Here is a 22779-nt window from a genome sequence, read left to right on the forward strand (position 1 = left end):
TTTACAGGATCTGTTATATACTTAAGTGGAAATTGCACAGCTGAAATTGTAATTTGGACAAAAAAAAATAAGAGTTCAAATATTTATTTCACCTATAAATTCATAGTTGCTAGGCTGTAAATTGTATTCATTCTGCACTTCCCGAACACCTACTGCCATCACTTGAATCATACAACCCAAAATTTCAATATACACTAGTAGCTGAGAATAGCAACCACTGAGTACCCTACTGGGGTGCAGCTCCAGGGAAGTAGTTTTTATTACCCATCCTGATGCCTAATAGCATCTCCATGGCCGCCTGTTCACAATGAAAAGTATGCAACTGCACCAGCCTTGCCTATGCTTTAGCTAGTGTTTCTATTTTTGCCTCACAACACCACACTGAGCTTCTGGAGAGACTAAAAGCATCTGTCTGCAGCACCACTTCTGCACCTTGAAGGAGCCCATCAAAGACATTGGTCCAACTGTGATTGTAATCTGTAGCATAAACAGAAACAGAAAGAACCAAACTGGTCTTGCTTTACAGTACACACAGATCTTCGCACAACTTGGACACATCTGGGATTTTACTTAGCTCTAACAGAACTGCATCAAGTAGCTCTTAATTTCAAAAAGCAGATGAAAAGAGTTTATGCCTCCTTTCTGCCTAAATAATGTATTTCAGTAGAGGGTAAAAACTGGAAAGCAGAAGTAAACAGACACACAATGCAAGACATTAAAAAGATTAAGTAAAAATTTTTTATGTCCTCTGAACTCATCATCTCCATCAAAATATATACCCCAGTACACAGTATTTTTATAATATAATTTGAGTTTATAATTTATAAAATTATAGTAGTATAATTTTATAATACGTTTTATATCGATGTATTCCTACTGGATATATTTTTAGTAAGGAACAAAAATTTGGACTCACTAGTGTAAATGACCAAAAAAACCCCAAGAAGCCATTTTTCAATTCCTTTACTTAACACAGATTTGAATTCTGTTATTTTAAAGTTGTTTACAGGAAATTAAACAGACAACACTAAAATAAGAACAGCTTGTGATCCACAGTAAAGCTACCATCCAACTGTACCTTTTAATTTGTTATGTAACATTTGATTGTAATGAGATGCTCTCTCTTATTCTTTGATTATATTGGGTATAAAATAAGGCTGGACTGCTTCAGTGAGCTTGTCTGCATACATTTCATATCTACCAGTCATCTGGAAAAGAAAAATCAAAGCTTCAGTTCCTTTAGTGAGTTATGAAAGTACTTCAGTAGAAAATATTTATATACACCATTTTTTGGTGACAATATTATTTAATTGCCCCAGACAGTAAAATCAGAATTCACTCAATATGCAAGACCACCAGTGCCTCAGCACAAACTATTATATTTTTATAAAAGAAGAATTTGAATTGCGTTGCCTAAAACTACACCTGTACCCAAAAAAGAGAGGAAGTGCATTTCCAGTCTAAAAAGGAAAACTTTAAAATTAAGACCTTCCTGCTTTGCAGCTCTCCTTCATTGACAGTCATGTCTGCTGACTGATTACTTAAAGGCTATTTTGGTTATCCTGGATAGCTGAAAGTTGAATGTGAAAGATGGACTTCCTTACACATCAACAATATCCTCTTTTAAGTCAGTTATGTCAATGAAGGCAAAGGGGTATATCTGTAATTACGTCTTCATATTATGTCCTTGACAACTGATGAACCCTGCTGCCAGCAATAAGTTTGCATATGTGCCACTGATGGTATTTGGGTTGCTCTTAGTGTATCCATTAATAATATGAAATATTATCATTGTTTTGGGTGATACAGTAAGCTAGGAGGCTGAAATATAGTACTTTACATAGTGCTATCCTCTTCTTAAGTGCACAGTCTGCAACACTGGCTCTGAGAGGGGCAAACTATTTCCTTCTTGCCAGAGTGTAATGAGGACAAGTTAACTATTTTGCTGCTGTAAGTTTAGCAAAGACATTCTACTTAACATCCCTTTCAGGCATCACTAGAATGCAAATTGCAGATAGCAGAGCAGGTTAAATAGGTTCCTACTTGCTATCGAGAGTTTTCTGTGGTGAATGAATGATGATTTCGTATTTCCCCATTCCTCTCATATCAAGAGCTACCTCTGTCTTGGCCACAGATGAGAGGAAAAGGAAACAGATATCTCCTGTTATATAAATAAAAGCCACAAATGTGCCTTACGTGCCAAAAGGCCAACAATAGCAACCCACACCATCCACACAAAACTAAGGTGCTGAAAGCACAAGACTTGACAACAAAAAATAAGCTGTTCTATACAAAACAGCTAAAGGTCAGCGTTTTGCTTTTCCTAATCAATACAATTGCTTTTGTTTGGATATCCCTACTAAGCTATTATAAGCAATGTTCTGTGTGCTTCCTGACACACTAAATCTCTCCTCTGTAATAAGCACCTCAGATTTCAGTGGCAAAGCAAAACTAAATGCCTGCCTGACTTAAAAAAAAATGGGAATATCTCAGCACAATTTAATTCCAGTATGTCAACAACCATATACCTACCACACGCATCTGTAAAATAACAAATGCAGTTCTGTCCAGAAGATGACTTGAAATTACTTTTTGTCTTTAGTCCCCATATATGGATTGGCAGCATTACCAAAGAAATTAATCTGTAGCTAGGAAATTACTATGTTTTAATTAAAAAGTTGATTCAACATTTCAAATCCACAGAAAATTTGTATTTTTTACATCAAATTGAAATCAAAACACATTTTGTATTGCACTATATTGTAATGCACAAGGTGGTTCCAATAAAGCAGCTCTATAAGATAAATGACTGCTTGCAGTAACGTTATGTGCAAAAATTCACACTCCATTGAAAATGATTACTTTCTTTAAATACTAGATTATCAGTGAGGAATGTACATATGTTGTAATGGTTGCGAGCCAGGAGTTCTGTTCTACTTTGTTAGGATTCAAATCATGCTGATCTTCCTGAGTGGACAGGAAAAAATGCTAGTCGATAGCAGTATTGAGGACTAGAACAAAAGACCTGTCTCCACAGAAGTAAGCAAGACGTTTTCTTGACCAACAAAGCCTATTTAAGAAGATGCCCTCTCTTTTCTCCTTTTGCTTGCCTTCTTTGTTGTTCCAACAGAATATTTGTGGGGCCTGCCATAAATTTAATCAGATTAAAAGAAGAAACTAGAGCATGGTTTGTTTGTTTGTTTAAAAAAAAAAAATCTGGTCACTCCACTAAACCAGTATACAATATAGCATCTCACACAGCTTGTACTGGCACAACTGAAGGGTTAGCAAACTACAGTGCTGAGGTGGCAATTTCTTAAACAAGCACTGCTGCTGGGTAAATTAAATCAAATTACACGCTAACAACAGATGATCCAAATTAGCTTTGTCTCAGAAGGCAAAAAAATAGTAATAAATAAGCTTGCTAAAGCCACGTGGAGAGGCTTGCAGTCATCTTAATGTGATTTAGATTAATTCGAAAGTGTGTTAGGATGCTTGAGAGATGAATGTACACAGTTCTTTCTCTGTGGTTTCAAGATGTCCACAAATTTGGGCAGTTAACACTGCAAGAAATTTGCACACAGAAACTTTTCAGAATCTTAAAGATTCTTGTGGTTTTGGGTTTTCACTAAATTTCACCAAAACTGATAAGTAAGGCCTATAAGAATATTAGGTCAGATCAAAGGCCCATCTCAGCTCAGTGGCAAATGCCTACATACCTGGCATAAGGAAATCACACACACCTTCCCTAGTGGTCCTCAGTGCTCCTGGCAATCCACACTTAACGACCAAAGGCTAAGTTTTTAATTTAAAAGGTATTGGCCCAGTTTCCCTGAATTTGGCTATACTTTATCTGAATCTATTTATGCCTTTGTCCTCCAGAACATCCTGTTAAATTAGTTCAATGATTTAAGCTTTGGACTGTTAAAAAAAAAAAAAAAAGGCTGCCTTTTAACTATTGTAAGATTATATGATTGTTATTGAAAGCTTGTTTATTCTAATATCATATGTAAGTTTGTTTCTCTATAAGCAGGCTTACCTTAAAATTCCATTTGTCACTGACTTGTCTGCAAAGATTTAGATCCATCTCTACCACCAGAAGTCCATCCTGAGTGCGAGAGAGTCCTGGGGTCCTACTGCCATCTGGTGCAGCTACATAACTTGAGCCATAAAAATGGCCCAAGTCATGGTGTGCTTAAAGAAATTTTTAAAAAGCATGTAACACCATCTGCAAATAAGTATACAACTTAACATGCAGTGTCCCATAAAACCTGGCTCAATTTCTTGTGGTTGCTCACTCACTGTGCATGAAGCAAGATAGCATCCTGAAAAGTGACAGCATGATCCTATGGTATCTGCAGTTTTGACCAGTAGTTAACTTTCATGCATGGTACAGCTTTCACATGTATCGAATTAACAGGAAAAAACTGCATTGCCTTTTAAATAATGCATTATACTTTCCCATCATTAAGTCTCTGAACTAAAGCAAAGGCTTTGCTTTCATTTTTTATTTAGGATTTAATTCTAATTATTTGACAATTCTATTGTCAAATAATACATTTCCAAAACAGCTGACAGAGATGCATCCATTCTATTTTCAATACAAAGTCAGAAGTGAAAACACTGGGATTTGAGGCATGGAAAAAATCTTTATATTGCACAACTCTGAGTTGTGCCAAAAATCAGCCACATCTGTTGTACTACTAAGCAATGGATACCACTGACTTTTTTGATGCAGCTGCTACAAACACTTAGCTCCAAAACTAGCTTTAAAAAAAAAAAATGCTCAGGCCCACTCCAGATTAAGCCAGAAGGTTGTCACAGGACAAATTACAGTGTTTCAATGTACAAATGAAATACATGCAAGCAAATCTCATGTTCTTCTTTGAGCATTCTCCTCTTTAACTCCAAGCAAATCTGTGGAACAGTGCAAAATGGCTTGGCCACGGATTCAGGCTAGGGCTATTACTGTTAATAATCTTAAAACTACAAATAAAATGTCATGCATGCACTGACAACACAGGCTAATTTGTGGGATTTCTGTCCTCCAGTCCTACAATACTGCATTGACTCCAAAACTCTTCGTCCTCTGAAAGTATATAGAAACCTTAGGTATGAACTTCTGGTGACCACATAGCATGATGCCACCACCTTTAACAGTTAGTGCTGCTTCTCTCCAGCTGACAAAACAGCAGTCTTAAGTAAGGCAGTCACTAGCTACCATAGCTGTCATGGGATAGACACTTGCAGGAGAGCTATTGTTTCTTCAGACTTTCTAGTTAACAATTATTAGCAACCACTGAATGTCATTTCTGAACATACCTTTTCCACCATCTCCAGAAGTGAAAGCATTTTTGTAGTACTCCTGTGAAATAAGAGCAATCCGTAGGTGGCAGTACAATTCCATTTAATTCAAGAAATCCTTCCCAGTCTACCATATTTAGTACAGAAGTCTATATAAATCTATTAAGATTTTTTCTGGCATACTATCAGCATTGTCTAAAGGGAGTCATCAGAGGGGCCTAGTTTCTATGATGTATAGGCGAGAAAACAAGATCTTTTTGTATCACTGCTTGTTGTTCATACACTTTGAGGAACATGTCTCTTATGAGTTTCACAAGTCTGAGGAAGAAGAGACATTTAACCGAACACATCTTTGTGGATCACAAAAGAAGGCAAAGGTATTCACGTAACAGCAAGAACAAGTCTGGATTTTTGCACAGAACCTTATAAAAGAACACACATGTAGGGTATTTGGACTAATCTGAAAGCAAGAACAACCTATTACGTGCAATATTAATTTTCATTATAGAATTTCAGTGTCCAGAAAGAGGTAATATCTGAACAACAGCAACCAGTTGTGTGCTGCTGACTTGAAGATATATTTCATTTTCAGTCATTTTGGCTAAAAGAAAACTGATTTCACCATAGAAAGTAGGAGAATTAGCAAAAGGGCGGGTGCCTGTTACAAAGCAAGCAATTCAAGAACAGGAAGCAGCTGCAACCAAAAAGTAGGCTGCCAGCAACAAGGCCAGATCTCAGTCTCTCTATCACTGTCCATCTTCAAATCATATTATAAACACTAATACAGCAGTTATATGGTAGAGGAATCTATGCATTCTAGTGCTATTCAGTGCATTACTTTGAATTAACTCATGCTACAATACCTAAATTATGAAACGGAATAACAAAGTGAAGATACATACCGTTCCTACCCTGTTGATGGGACACGTAAAGCAGTGATTAGCTATGGCAGCATTTCTCGCTTCAATTGGCCACAGTGACTCACTGTAATACACAAAAGAGGAGGCAGGTATTCACTACTTGTCTGCTTCAGAGCTATATTTAGATTATGACTGTTTCACACTGTACATTTTCTGACAAAGAAGCCAAAGTTAGCTCCTAAGACTGATCTTGCTCTTACAATCAAAATGTCCCCAGAGATACAACCGAGCACTGTAATTATTTTCTGCTCAAATATAAGTATAAACAATTCTATCTGATAACCTGGTAAATACGGCTTTGTCATGGCAAAAAAAAAGAAAAAAATGAACACATCTCAAGATTTTTAAAGCAATTAAAGTGGAAAATGTTTTACTCTCCAAATTATGCAAAGGATTTACACATGTGCTTTCACATTCCACTAGTTTTCAATATACCAAACATCATTCTGCAGCCAAGCTGTAAGAGATTCATACAAGTTGCCTTTTTCCCAACATGGTTCAGGAGAGGCTTTTGCAGCAGTAAATGAAAAAAAAAAAATCAATTATGGGAATAATAAAAAGATTAAAGAAAAGGAAAAATCCATTTCCATCAAAATTTCCTACTTCTATTATTTCAACCACAGTTTTCATAGCACTTTCCAGTAAGTCATTTTCCCATGGTAGGTTGATGAAAAAGAAAGCATGTTTAACTGCCAGTAACTTCCCAGTAATTATCTATCAAACCAGCCACTAAATTTACATAAAATCAAGAACTGGGAAATAAGGAATAAAAAATTCCTTCTCTTTTACAAGCCTCTATCTCTTTTCCAAAGGAGATTTCAATTCCGACTGATGTTTAAAACTGAAATAGTCTTCTTTTTATTAAATAGCTTGATACACAGGGATCAAACTAGTTAATAGCAGGTCTCAGAAGTACTCAGAACTCCAAAACAAAGGTGATACAATTTGTACACTCCTGTGACAGCATGTACCTGCCAGATCCTGAGTACCAAGACAAGGTTGCAAGCATCTGACTCGTTAATCTCCCAGTCAGACTCAAGAATCTTCAGAGATGGTCACTGGACTGATTGAAAGGACTTGGTTTATTGCCTCTTTTCTCAACTGCTTTGAGTCTGGCAGCCAGCTCTTCTAAGAAAAGGGGATTTTATTGAAAAGCTCCAGCAAATTACAATTTCACAGAAGAAGAGAGACAGGAAAAAAAGGCTATAGCCAAGAAGCGACCCCAGAGACAGTTTTTACATGAGCCTCAAGAGTCCTCTTCCTGCAATAAAAATTATAGGCTTAAAAAAACAATCAAGTGAAAGCCAATAATTAGGAGAGCCTGAAGCACCCAGAGTACCAATGAAGTGCTGTATGACAACAGGGTAAGTTCTGTTTGCTCTCCTGTTAATGGGCTATAAGCAGACAAACATCACAAATATTATTCTAGTAGTGACATAAATGCCCCAAAAGCATTGTGTATTCATTCAGTTCTTTTCAAAAGACATTTTCCAGCATACACAATCTAAATTATCTTTTAGACCAAAAGCTATTAAGGGCAGTTTGAATGACAGAATACTGCATCTAACCTACAGTTCTACTCTCCAGATTTGTAAATACGTAGTTCTCTGCATCTGAACTGGCTGTGGGTATGAAAATTTTATGCCTCTAATCTGTTTTCACCATTTCTACCCTCTAATGAATGCTCAGTGTCCTCAGAATTTTCTAGCTGGTCAGCAACAAAAATTGAATGAATGTTCTTGGACCTTTTTATAAAATGGAAAATGCTAAAAAAGATATTCCTCTTACATTTCTAACTCTTCTATGATCTTGTATACCCAGTTAGCAAGTCTATATTGCCTGAACGTTTCATATATCAAGGTTTGCAAAACTGATGCTGGAAAAATCTCTTCCTCTAGGTTTAAAGAAGTAAAAATGACAGTATTCTGCAATTAGTGCATGCACACAAGCCCAGATGAAGGGAGAGAGAAGAGAAATGAGTATTACAAGAGGTCAGTATGTCTTCTTTTTTTGTTTGCTACTGGGTATTATACTTGTATTACAATATCATCAGTAACAATGAAATATGCTCCTGTTAGCTTCCTAAAACTTATCTTTGGAGCTGTAAACTCAAAGTCAGTTCAGCTAGCCCAAAATATGTTTTTTACAACTCACAAAGGAAATGTTTTTCTTCTGAAGAACTCTACAAAGCCAGACTTTGCCCTCCATCCTGTTCAAAGCTAAAAACTTATGCTGAAAAGGGATAAAAATATTAATATTTATAATATAAACTACCATCCCTTCCTCAGTCATATGTATGTAAATGTTATAGAATACTAAATTACTTTTCAGAGTCCATTGTTATCAGGAAACAAAAAAGACAAAAAGAAAAAGCACAGTTGTTCTATCATGTGTTAAGCTGATATGTAGACACATTCTGGAATCCCACACTTCAATTTACGAATTTGGAGCTTGAAAGTATTGAGTAGTATGGCAAAGAAATGAATACAATGAAAATGAAAGAAAGGCATGGTGATTTTGTCAAGAATAGTGGTACAAAGAATCAGTGAAACCATTTGTACAAGGTTTCTATCTAAAGAAAGCCCCCCACCAGTCCCAAAGAATACAGTTATTTAGCATTACATTATATTATCCCAAGCAATACACAGCCTGTGTCAGACAATGCTTTGGAAGCATGGCACATTCAAAGGTTATTATATTGAAATGTGACTGATGCTGATATGTAGAGGCAAAGAACATTCAAGACCTAATCCACAAATTAATCATTATGGGCTAGCTAAGAAGTGTATTTTTGTAGCTCACTGAGCTGGTTTTCTTTTTTCTTCTAGCAAATCAAGTCAGTAGGGTGCAATTAATGTCAATCTGCAGAAGATTAGTCTCAAGGGAAATAGTTTACACTGGTTCAATCTGGTTCAAGAGGCTTGATAGTAACAAAATTGCCAACAGTTAAAAAAAAAATGTTTCTGAGAAAAGGGTTTCTCAGCTTGGCTCTGAAAAGTGCAATTTGATACCACACTTATTGGCTCCTAGGTGGACAATGCAAGCTGGCAAGTTAAGCCTGAATGTAAATTACTACTGCCTATCATAAAGCAAAAATATTACATAGACAATCTAAAGAAACTCTCATTAGTTTTCAGAACACCACATGGATGCTGGTTAACTCTGTCTCAGAGACAAAAGTCCTGCAGATGTACAACTAAAATTCTGGAAGAGAATTAGTGATTATGAGCAGACTGGCAGCCTAAAACTCCAGATGGAGAACAATGCAGATTCCTTCATGAAGGCAAAACAAGGAGGTGATACCTCAGGTATTGCACCTCTGCAAAGTGCCCTTGAGGCCCCAGTGAAGGGGTGAGAGGTTCAGTTTAACCCAGTAAGTGTGCAACAGCCTAAATCAGTTTGTATTTTACCTGAGTGTTCCAATAGTGGCTGAAGGGTTAAAGATGATCTCTGCTCCATTCATACTAAACATGAGCCAGTTCAGAGGGTGATGGCGCCCGTAGCAGATATTCACAGCAATTGTTCCAAACTGTGTCTGAAACACTGGGTGTCCTGTATTTCCTTCCATATAGTAAGTAGACTACAAACAAACGCACACAAGTGCAGACTTCTTTAAAAAGTGAAAAGAAATAGCTGCAACGTCGCTTTGACACTTCCCAAATTCTGATTACCAGCTTCAAGTCATTAGACAATAGGCTGCACTGTAATGGATATATAGCAAATTCAAACCCCTTTCTGTTTCCCTTCATTCAGACTACACCTAAGCACTGTCTGACTTTGACATAAACACTTCTATTCATGCTAGAAAACTTCTACAGAAGCTTAAGAGAGATCCAAAAATTGCCAAAATTTAGGCACTTCTCTTAGAACTTTCACCACATAAGAAAATTTTCCTAAGTCATCATGATCCTTTGATTCCAATTAAAGAGAGATGATAAACACTGTTTAAAGAACACAGAATTCCTTCACATTCATGTGGCACTTCAGGATGTGGTTTAGTGGGCATGGTGGTGGGCTTTTAGTAAAACTATCTGTCCATTGTAACAACCACTGCCATTCGTCTTGAAAGAAGCAGAACCACATCAGGCCTAAATCAAGGACAGTTACTGCTGGGGAACAAACTAGGGCCTCATCTGAATGCAGGAGAATGGCATGACAGATACAGGGGGATCATCTTCTGAAACCAAGGACTAGAGGTTCAGTATGCCCAGCAATGTGACATCTCATGTTTCTTATTTATTATCAGGTCTCATGAATTTGCACTATCCCTTGGGCACTGATTATATCTCCTTTCATTGTAGAGAGCACACCACGTGGCAGGCACTCACACAATTCTTCTTCAAAACAATTCTGCTGCTTGAATATATTTCCTTTTTTTCTTCTATTCTCAGTTTTCTTTTATTACAATAGGAGAAGAAAAAAAAAATGCTGTTGCTTCACGGAATTCATCAGTTCTCATTTCTTTATTCCTCACCAGAGATCACAATCATCTTCACAGCAACAAACTGTGATGTCTCAAGGAGGACTGACTTTTGTTTATTTATATGCCCTTCCACATGGCTGAACAGGTTACAGACCAATCTCTTTCCCCTTCCGAGTTAGTTCTCATCGATTCAACAAGGGTGGTTGTAACAAGGCTCCTTTCCCTATCTGCTCTACAGAGACAATCCACAAAAAATAATTTCAAATTCAACCCTTCCTCAGGGCTTAACTTTGTTGATAAAGAAAACAACATTAAAGTAACAGAGATGAGCAAACCTTCCCTGTAGTCTTGGTGGTTTCTAGAGTTCCTCTATCAAAATTGCTCAACTCAGAAGGATGGACGTAATGCTTTGCTAACAAAACTAGCTAAAAAGACAGCGCTGTTTTGGGTAAACACTACTTGCTTCTATAATGAGGTAGATACAACAAGAAATGTCAAATCATTACAGTATACCTGCAAGATATAAATAGATTGTTTCATGGTAATTCTAGCATTTAGGATTATAAAAACTGACCCCTTTTAGGAATTATGCAAAACTCTTAATGAAACTCTAGTTATACTTCACATGGAAAAGTAAAAATATTTTCTTTTTTTAGGTGCCTTTCATTACAGTTTCATAGCTGGAAACAAGAAGTTTCTTGGAACCTGGTGAAAGACATAATATTTTAGCACGAGTAACAGGAATTTAATTTTTGTTTGATTACACAGGGAACAAATCAAGAATATGGAAAGTAACCAAAATTAATTTTTATTAGTGCTTGTACTTTATACAGATTTGTTAGTTACTCTTTTGCTAGCTAAAAGACAGATCCAATAAAATAATATCAAATGTCAAAATAATTGTTAAAGAGAAGTCAACACAGGTGACTGACAGGCCTGTACCAGAAATCCACGGTGTAGGAACCTATTAACAGTCGCCTCTGAAGAAACACAAACCAGTCTGATCAGGTCTGGGAGCCCAGGTCAAAACTTCCAGAGGTCTTTGAACACCAAGTTTCAAGACACTAAAAAACTTTTAAAATTAATGAAAAAGCCGTTTGAATTGTGAAGCCTCAGTTTAGTGACTGGAGCATTCAAACAGGGAACAAAAGCAACTGCAGGTATATAGCCAGTGCTTAGAAGAAATGCCTCTGTTAATTAATCACTTTAGCTGGCAAGGAGAGATTTAATTAGGTAAGACAATGTATTTTTAGACTTTGGTTAATTTTTAACCCTGATCTTTCTGCCTGTGATAGTTCTATGGATGGATAAGCACATTTCAGATCTACCAGTTTTCTTCTGACATTGCCTTTACTACCAGTTCAGTTTCTGAAGCTGATTCTGGAGGACGGCCTAAAAACTGCTGGGGGCTTCAGTGGAAATAATGTGATTAGTAAACAGAAGATGCCGCAAACCAGCTATTGACTCAGAAGTGTAATGAACTGCGGTATTCTGCTCAAAGAAACATAAGCAAAAGAACTGTCATTTCCAAGACAATCTCACAGAGATTGAGACCATAAATAATGCTCACATCTGAACCACGAAACAATTGCCCTCCAAATTAAAGTAAGTTCAACATGCACGCATGCAAAAGCTATCTGAGCCAATCATGCACAAATAACATAACAAAGCTGTGACTTACAGAATTTGGTTTTAAAGACCCTCGATACTTTTGTAGTTTCCATCAGGCCAAGGAAGAGTACATGACAAAGATTCAGTGTTTTTTGTCCTTTAAGAGTCATCACTCTCTATTCTTGATAAATTAACTTACTATAATTTCACCCGAGAATAACTGATTTCACACATAATGAACCACACTTTCTAGAAATACATTACATTTCCTGCCAATATCACTCTGATACAACACACACAGACACAAACAAGAGCTGCAAAGTAAGACTAGCTTGATAATCACAATACTGCATCTTACCTCATTGAAATCTCCAACCCTTGGAATGTGATTTTTCCTACTTTTGCCAAGGACAGCTCCAGAATTAGAAATGACCACTGCAGCATTCCACAGAGTTCCTCCGTGTATTTCATCTCGCTCCAGGATTGGAGATACCACAACCATATTATATTTCTTTGCCAGCTATACAGATGAACACAATTCTTCTTTATACACAAGCCTGAAGTAATTATTTTCACTTTTTGTTCATAAAGAAGGACTAAAAAAAGTTTTAATCTGGTACATTACTCTGACTGTTATCAAGGGCTAATGCTTAACTCACACTGGCATGCCCACATTGCCACAGTTTCTTCATCAAACATGGAAACACCACAGAGAGCTTTTCAGCTGAATCCTTCAACTAGAAATGCACGGTACCAAATGGAAAAAGGGCATCTAAACAGTGACAGTCAAACTACGAAGCTGACCTCTATCTATTCACAGGTATAAAAGGAGATAGATGCCATCACGTTCTTTCATTCTGGTATACCACAGGTGGTATACCAGAAAGAAAGGCACAGAGGCTAGCTGAAAACGGTTATTTAAAAAAAAAAAAAGGAAATGTAAAATAGCGTTACGTGTTAACTATTAATGTTAAATAGCATAGGTGTGAGTGAGAGATATAGCAACTTCTGACTGCCAGTTTACTAGCACATTGTCTTTTCCTTCAAATCATTTCTCTTTCTTCTATTTCTCCAAACTTCCATAGTGTCATTAATTCCATAGCGAGAAGCAACACAGACTTGCTCTAGATCATACTAAAGGTATTATGCTGTCTACAAAAGCTTAATAGGTCAATGCATGTCTGGGCAAATTTGACATCAAACAGTCTTTCTTGTTTCAATCACTTGTAGAAGAAAATAATGAAAATTTCTTATTTAAAAAGTTGTCAGAAAACAAAAATAAACTCTGCCACCCTTGCAATCAACAGTGTCTGGAAAAATAAGAGCAAGACGATAACAAATCTCCTTGAGTCCATAAAAGGCCCCCTATATTTTGTGTCATTCCACAGGGAGATGCAAAAAGATTTGTGTGAAACTGTTCCCTGTTCAGAAAAGGCTAGCTATTCTTCTCCTCACACCTTCCTACAAGCATTGTTTAATACTCAACTGTTCCAGGAAATAAACACTTTTTAAATGGAAATTAAAGACGTTTGTAGGAACAATTGTTCTTGTAAAATTCAGGAATAGTTAAATGGGCAGTTCCATATGCCTTCCATGGTACAAGGCAGTCTATAAATGCAAAGTAGTTTAAAAAATAAATATTGAGCACAGTTGTTGTCCATTTCTACTTCACTCACTAGCATAATATTTGTCAAGCAAGGTGAAAATTTATTTTTTATTATTTCAGTTTCCTCAGTGGTACAAGACTGGTACATAAAGAAAAAATCCATGCTAATCAGTGGCAGTCATGAGCTAGGGTTGGAGGCTGGATGTGAAGGTTTTTTTGCTTGGTTGTTTTTTTACCTCTTGACAGAATTTTGTTGTTGGCCCATCCTCTGCTGACTCAGCAAATTCAGTCCAAGGAAGCTTCTCTCTTGTACAAAAAGCAAAGGGCATGGCTGGAAAACACCAATGCAAAGAAGAATGCATTTTACAAGAATGTTCATGTCACTCAAGAAATACACACTGTTTTCACGAATACAGATAAAAAAATTAAACGCTTAGGAATGATTCGACTGTTTCCTTTGTTTAAAAGGCAAGGAGTTTCAGGCCCATGCAGCAAAGCAGAAGAGAAAGAATGCACTTAGTGAAGTCTTACCAGAGGTAAAAATACAAAATACACCCTAGTCACTAATGCACACTTTCTGCAAATAACCTCTTTTCACAACTTGGGCCTTCATTTCGATTTTCGCCTCTACTAAGAGTCAAAGACTCCATTTAAATTAAAATTAGATTTTTAAAATTTGAATATCTGTCTAGAAAAAACCTAAAGTTTTATAAGAAAAAAAATGAGGAAAGGATCACGAAGGATGACACAAAGAAGGAGCACACCCACAAATATCACTGTTGCAGCATACAGCAGTCTTTGATACAGCAGACTTCACACACATTTTCCAAACAGTTCTGCTAACTAAGACTCTTTGCTTTTTCCTTTAGAAAGTAAATCAGCAAAGTCAACTGTTATCTCTTGGAAGATCTCTGCTGTTTACTTACAAGACATACTACTAGTACATATTTCTACTACTTCTAGTACAGGATGCTTGTTAAAATAGAAGGAACTTGACCTCTGACAACCTAGAAGGAATCACAGAAAATACTCACTCCAAGCCTCCTGGAAACAAACTATGTTGACCCCACATATTGCAGCTACTTCCACAATCTCCTCAATTCGTCTGTGCAGTGCAGCCACCTGATTGCGAGAAGTGTCATGCTATTAAAAAAGCCATATGTTCTAACCCACTTGTATATTAATAGCCTCGTTTTACAAGCTTTGTTCACATTAAATTTATCTTGTTCTATACTTAGTCCCATTGCTTTCAGAGGGAATAACTCAAGAAGTTATCATTCCTAAGCATTGATAATAGAAAGAGCTAGATACAGATTTTTAAAAGCATTTAGATGCTGAAAATAAAGAAAGCAATCTAATGGAATTCTAATTCCATTGTTACAACATTGAAATATATGACATCTCATTGCTGACTGACTTGCAAGTAGCTAAAAACCTTAACAGAATCAGCAAAAGTTATAATTGTGCTGATCATAAACAACCTACAGAATGACATTAAGTAAATGTGAATTCAAAGTCAAGTACTCAGAATCTTAAAATATGAGGTAAGGTCAGTCCATTTCCTTGGTTATTTCCGAATCCTGCTCACACACGTGGATCTCGAACACTCTCTACAAGTAATTAACTCCAAACTATTTTCTAAATCCCTCTGTCCAAAGATCTAAGTAGATTATTACCAAGAAAAACCATCAAAGCATTTATTAATTTCTCAAAAAACATTGTGTCAAAGTACTTTTTTCTTGAGTATTCTACTTAAACAAAAGGTGTAGCACTTTGTATCGATACTTTCAGGTATCAATTAAAAAAAAGGGACGAGAAGCAAGCCAACAGTGACCTATGAACTCAAAAACTGTACATTGATTTACAGAAACAGTTAACTAGTTATTTATACAGTAAAATCATTAATATAACTGATAATCTTTTTAACAGATGCTACAAAGGATCCACAAACTTGATCCATATACTGAATTAATTACTTGCATCTGTGACAGGTAATCTTTCCAAAACAAATTACCTCAGAAATGTTCTGCCTTGTCACTGTACAAAACTACTAATCCAGGAGATTTAAGAAGTCTGGTATTTCACTTTTTTTAAGCTATTTTTAGGAGGCTATTTCTATATATGTCACCTCAGTGCTTTTCTGTCCAAGATGTTAGGAGATGATGATCACCTTATAATAAGATTTGGCTTACTGCTGTACAAAGAATAATGAACACAGCTTTATTAATCTGTGTTTACTCTAACAGATTTTCCTATAATGGAACATTTCTCAATTAAAACAAGAACTGCACCTGTGGTTTCCATGGGTTGCCATCTCTTTTGATTTCAGGCAAATGATTTTCTGTTCCATTTTAGAGACAAAGGATTTTCATGTACAAAATCAGTGACTAAATATTTAGTTTTGGAGAAATTGCAAACAGGTTGGGCAATTCACTAGGTAAATATAACACAAGAGATGTTTCTGAAAAACAATAAAACTGAATGTGTCGTTTGAACTTCTTACAGTATGCTGCATTAAGATAGTGATGGGTCCTATATTTCCAATCGGTAGACGTTTCCTGATGGAGTTTCTAACATCAACAAGAAAAGCATGTTATTTCTCAATCCAGCAGCAGAAGAGTTACACACAAACGGCCCAGATCCCAGTTTGTGTACCTGGACTGCCACGGTTGTGTCTGTGGGAAGTGGAATTTTATTTTGTACTAGTCCTACTCGAACAATACGTGGCCTTCTCAATTGCTCTGGAGCAGCTTCAAATCCATAGCCCTGTAGCTCAAAATCTCTTTCCTGAGCTGCTGACAGAGCAGCAGCTGGCAAATTAAGTTTTCTGGATGGAACAGGAAACAAAGACATTTCAAGATGAGATGTCCCCCTTTTCTGCTCTGAATGTGATGGATCAAAAGGATCACAAATACCATCTACCCTGCAGAGACACCCAAGCTCCCATGCACCCATATGCAACTACCAGACAAGGGAGCAGTCAGACAGTAGCCAGGTCATGTGCAAATCTTGCTGCTCTCCTCCACGGCAGCAAGCTCCCCGTGTCCTCCTCTAGAATTATGATTTCCAGACACTATTACCTTGATTTCTGCAGAAATCAAGGAGCACACACGTACAAACTTTCACCTGTCACCCCCAGATTATAAACACCTTTCCCTCACGTTAAATCCCCACTTTTCCAGCTCCCTCAGCCCAAAGCCACGACCTCACCAGGCCCCCCTCAAAACTATCCCGCTCAGGCCTTTCATATCAGTCAGCCACCTTCTCATACCTCTCTACCACCCTGCTTCTCAAACCTCGATTGCCTCCGAACTACCGCAACTACCTCACCACAGCCTAACCCCACCGCAACACCACAAGACCTACCCTTCTTTTTCCTTTCAGCCCAGCCCTGTGTCCTGCCCACTCACCCTCAGACTGACTCCTTCCCCCTCACTCCCGGGCTGGGCATCCCCGCGGAGCCCAAGGGGCAGGAGGGAGACGGGACTGGGACGGGACCCGCCCCGCGGGGGAGAGGGAGGCGAGCCCGTCCTAGCAGCGCACCTCGCCTCGCCCCCGTAGAGGATCCGCTTCACCTCGGCGAGGTCCTCGGGCGGGATGTGCTGCTCCAAGCACGCCTCCAGCGACTCCAGGCCTCCCGCCATGGCGCAGCGCGAGACGGGACGGGAGGGGACGAGGCGCGCAGGCCGTTGGGCACGCGCTGACCGTTAGGCACGGCCGCGCGCGCCCCCGCGAACTTTACTCCCGGGCGGCCCCCGCCGGGACACGCCCCTTTCGCCTCAGAGCGGTTTTGGCGGGCGCGGCTCGGCCCCGGGGCCGCGAAGGCTGTCCGCCGTGGCACGGAGGGGCTTGGGTGCTGAATCGCGGCGGCAGGCGGGCCGGTCCTCTTGGGTTGTCGCAGGGCTGGCTGGGAATGTGTGCCCAGTGCTCTGGTGGCTAACGCTGCGGCGCCACAGCGGGTTGAGGAGGCGGAGATGTGGCCATTCCCGGCTACTTGCCACTTCTGCAGCAACTCAGCCTCAGAGAACACTCATCTTAAAAGCAGAACATCTTCAGGAGCTTTTTATAAGGATACCATTCAACAAAAAGGCTTAGAAATAGGAGGTCATAAAGTGGCAATGGTTTTCAAGGATATATGTGTGTCCTTTTCAGTTGTAGTAACACTCTGAACATGAGCCAGCAATAAAAATAATTTTGTCTTTAACATGGATTTGAGGCCCAATATAATTGGAAATTCATCCCAAAACCAAAGTTAATGTCAGACAAAGAATTGAAAAAATTAAGATCTTGATCTAGGACGAAAAAAAGTGCATCTAAATAAGGGATATTTCCTTCTGCAGGTACCAAGTAGACACCCTGTTTAAACCAGTTATCCCCACTGGAGTACTGGCCATGCCTTCTGCTTCAAAATGCAGCTGAAAGTCACAACCCGGTAACTGATTTTCTTATTCAAATGGAGCACTAAGTCCAGGGATGGCTGCACATCTCTAAATATATCACACCAGTTTTAAGCACTGCTTTATGTATCTTCTGGAGGATGTAACAACATTCAGCACTTAGCATCTGCAGTTGTTAGGTATTTTGAGTTAAATATTAAGCCTTTTAGGCTAAATGAAAAAAGAATGCCAGGGAGAAAGTGTCTAATATTTAACTTTTAACAGAAAGTGTCCAGGCATAGTCTGGTTTCATCAAGGCATTTTGAGATATGTGATTCTTTCGTTCTAATCCACCCTTTTTAACCCCAAAAGTTGCAGCGATGCTCTGTATGCCAAGTGCACCAGGGCAGACGTGGTGCTCTGCGGCTTTGTTAGGGGCAGGAACCCTTTGGAGTAGCTCCTAAAGAGCAGACTAACTCTTCTAGGCAGCAACTGGGAAAATCCTTTAATCTTTGGGGGAATTTTCAAGATAAGGTAAAAGTAGGGACGATAGTACGTTATAAAACAAAAATGGTGGATATGAAGGAGAAGAAAAAGCCATTATTTGAAAGGAAGTCTGGATAGATAGAACATTGTGTAAGTATTTGCCCTGTATTCGTCAATGTAGCATCTCCCTGTTCTTGACCAAGGGCCTAAAAACCTGTTCTTCGGAATTATTTTTCTTTCCCAAACATATTTCTGAAGGGCAATAATAAGCTGTGACTGATACTTAAATGGTATTTTTCATCCGATAATCCTAATTTGTTTTAATGGCTAATTTTAAAGGTACGTATCGGTAACATTTTGTTCCGTTCATGGCTAGCAGATCTTTAAACACTGCAGAATGGGAAGTCAATGCAAAAATCAGCTTACAATACAGGAGGGAAATTAGGAGACCAAGTAAGTTCATGTCCATATCAGCATACCCAGGATGTTAACAGATAAAGTATTTCTGGAGGATTCGTAGAAACAAACAGAAGGGCCTGGGTTTCCCTGGGAACTGTTCGAGTTCTTTTCTGCCTGGACTGCAAATTAAAGGGAAAAACAGCAGGTCTATTTTGTATCCAGCTCCTGAAGAAGGTCACATAATTGAACTTTTCTCTTCAAGCTTCTATTCTTAGTGTGAACTTTCACTGACTTCTCTATTGATGCCTTGTTTGTTTGTAATTTAGTAAATTGTACTACATGTAGGAAATGGATTTCATGGCAATGAAACTGAAGCCCCTGAAAAGAATACTCATGAACGGTTCAGACCTGAAAAAACAGTACATTTCCTGTGCACCGTATCAACCATCCTGCAACAACGCAGTGAGGTCCAGACTATGAGAATAGGAAATGACAGACCTAGAATTACTAATAACGATGAAAGGAGATCAGGCTATTCCATAGGGACTATGTGTATATAAAGGTATAACTCTAGCCAACACAATAAAGCTTCAAAGCACGAAATGTTAATGTTGAGCAGGAAAATAACCTAATAAAGGAAGATGCCTTCCATATCCCAGACAAAGCGTATTAGAGAGCTTGGATTTAAATCTGAATGTTCCACCTCAGTCATTGCAATTATCTGTTAAGTATGATGCTTGAATCCAGATCCCAGTTCTGGTTTTTACTTCTTCAAACCTCTGTATTTAAACTTCTTCCCAGTTCTGCATTACCTGGACCAAGTAATTATTTTGGGAAATAGCTGAGCCTTCTGGTATGAACCCAGTCTGTAATAACTGGTTTAGAGGAAAACAGGTATTTTATGCATCAAAAGTTCTTTAAAATGAGGGAAAATTTGTATAAAACAGTTCTGAAGCGTGCACGCTTTCCATCTCTGTTGCCCTCAGTCAGGGTGGTCCAGAAAGTCGGGTATAGAAGTGAGGACCACACAGTGTAATCCGTACAGAAAGCAGTTCTTGTGTGCTTCTGTGTTGAAACCCTGTGTTGCACAGATACCGTAACACTGGGTTTTGGTAATACTGGTCCACACACTCTGTGCCGCAAGTCTGTTCCCAAGAGTTCCTGTAAAACCCCACAATAGCACCCTGGCATTAGTCAGAAGCACCCTGGAGATTGAATTTAAGAGCCAAATATCTAGAGTTCAGGCTAAAATTGGGAAAGACCCAAGAAAAGAATTAAACAAACAAACAAAGTCTTTCCACTTTAACCCAAGATAGGAGCAGAGGCTGAACCGCATCACGTATCAGAACTAGTAGGCAGGATTGTAGGCAGCATTCCTGTCTTTCCTTCCTAAGTTAGTAGTATGTACATATACTCCCTCTGAAACACCCAGCTTCTTACAAACCCTGCTACTGTCATGCGAATCATGTTTCCAGACACTTTCTTCTCCTGTCATTCCTTGAAATGGGTCACACAGAGTTCCCCACAGCAGCTAAATAAATTAATAACTCATGTCCCTAATGCAATAACTGTCTCGGATCACCCACAGGGTCATGCTGCTTGTTATTAATACCTGTCAAGGGATTTAGGTGGACGTGGACCCAAACATGTCCTGCAAGGCCACATGATATTGATGCTCTGACTAAACTTGCTTTCTAGATGCTGCAATACCCTTTAAAATGACCTTCTATACCGTCCTTTTCCAGTGGCTGAATTGTACTGCAAAACAGATCACTGAAATAGATCTTTACATTACTTCTCCTCAAATACAGATTCCCTTGCTTCACATGGAGATATAAAACAATTATCTCGGAACACACCAGATTCAAAACATTTCAAGTGTAAGAGACAGGCAGTGAAGGGTAATTAGCATAATAAAAGTTGTAAGAGAGGAGACAGGTCTAAAATATAGGGGGAGGATAAAACATTAGCTTCACGCTACTTAATACACAGCTGAAAGAAGGAAGATGGTAAATTTCCTCTCTGTCCTGCTTTGGTTTATACATTGAGATGAACAGGCTTTAAGGGTGCTGTGATGAAGGAAAATCAACATTCTGTTTTAAAGTCACTCTTAGTACCATGACCTTTTGCTAATAACACTTTTGGGGGTTTTTGGGGTTGGGTTTTTTTGCCTTTACAGTGTAAAGGTTACAGACAAAGAGCTCTTTTCCTAATTCTACTTGTCTTTACAAGTATTCTTATCAGTTTTAGAAATGAGTCTGTATGCAAACGTAAGCCAAAGCGAAGTTGAGTATTTTAATATGGATGGAAAATTCTGGTCTGTATTTAGACTCCCTGCCTTTCCCATGGACTCTGCAAAAGCCACAGGTACAATCACCTATAGAGTAGGAGAGCCAAATTATAAACCTCATATAAATGGCTTTGTGTCATCTGCTCTTGGCTTCCTGCTGTTCTGAAGGCTGGGTGAGGGGAAGTGGCTGGAAACTGAGGAAGTTTACTGTTGACAATACATTTTGTCTGCTCTCCGGCATGCCTGGGACCAAAGCAGTCCCTAACCAGCCTCAAGTCTGGGGAGGGAAAAGTAAGTTTTCAGTCACCTTCCCTTCCCTCCTCGCCTCACTCCCCCAGGAAAAGCCCCGCTCACAGTTTCCAGAGCTAATGCACCTTTGGAAGAGGCCTTTTGTTGTTAGTGCTATTGTCTTTCTAGCTAGAAATACCCGCCTTGCTGCCTTGACTAAATCACACCTGAAAATGTATCTTTAAACCAGAAGAGATTCACAAATTGACCACTTCTGTCAATTAAAAACTTCATTCTTCCCTGGAATATGGCTATCTCCCTGGCGCACAGGAAGTGCACTAAAGAAGTAATAAACACTCATAAAACACATTTAATGATCTAGCATTTAACAGCAGCGTTCTTGTTCATTACTGTAACTTTCTGCTAAATTACCACCAACAAGATTGCTCATGAGCTCAAAAGGTCAGTGTTATTTTTGCTGTTGAAATCGCGGAGTCTGGGAAACAACTGTGTGTCAATTGCTGATAAACTGGAACAAAGACAGAAGAGAAAAACACTGAACATATAAGAATGCAAGTAAACCAGCAGGAAAGGAGGGGAGGGGAAGAATCTCACGGACAGTTTATTAAAAGAACAAAAGAATAAAATCTGGTGCATTTGTTTTCCACGGGTTCAGGAAGCCCGGTCTTTAAGCACCTACTATAAATAGGGTGTTCTAATCCTTCATCAAAGCGGGTAGTAGTCTATACCAAAAATGAATGAATTTTATGTAAAATCTGGGAAAAGAAAGATGTCCCTCCCCTCATAGTAGGAGAAAGATCTATTGTTTCAGTCCTTGCAGAAATTAGATATTTCAAAGTGTAAGAACTGGAGAGATGAGGCAGAGTCTGGAACACGATGTTTCTATACTGCCAGATTCCTGGTAAGAATATTGCTAGAGAATGGAATTAGCAAACATCAAATTTGGGATTTAATAATTTTCTCTAATTTTGAGAAAGACAGTCTTGAATTTATTGCATGACTAACTTGAAAATCCTCAAGGAGTTCCCCTCTGATTGGAAGCTCTATGTGAATTCTATAAGCTTTGAAAAAGCATTTGATAGGGTTGATAGAGATATCATACAGAAAGTAATGAG

At 38.5% G+C, this 22779-nt stretch overlaps 1 protein-coding gene across 1 annotated transcript; it reads right to left on the reverse strand.

The window, feature by feature from the left end:
- Nucleotides 1-1124: 1124 nt before the first annotated feature.
- On the reverse strand, nucleotides 1125-17812 carry UPB1 (beta-ureidopropionase 1; the record flags this gene model as incomplete). The annotated part of the gene is made up of 10 exons (XM_082007822.1): nucleotides 17408-17812; nucleotides 16520-16691; nucleotides 14899-14986; nucleotides 14101-14195; nucleotides 12617-12778; nucleotides 9635-9804; nucleotides 6207-6288; nucleotides 5323-5365; nucleotides 4040-4194; nucleotides 1125-1208 (listed from the first exon to the last, which is right to left on the reverse strand). The coding sequence occupies exons 1-10, from the start codon at nucleotides 17506-17508 to the stop codon at nucleotides 1125-1127; spliced, it is 1152 nt and encodes a 383-aa protein (XP_081863948.1). The 5' UTR covers nucleotides 17509-17812.
- Between the last annotated feature and the right edge of the window lie 4967 nt (nucleotides 17813-22779).

Source organism: Phaethon aethereus, assembly GCF_964289735.1.
Source record: "Phaethon aethereus genome assembly, chromosome: 17".
Taxonomy (NCBI): domain Eukaryota; kingdom Metazoa; phylum Chordata; class Aves; order Phaethontiformes; family Phaethontidae; genus Phaethon; species Phaethon aethereus.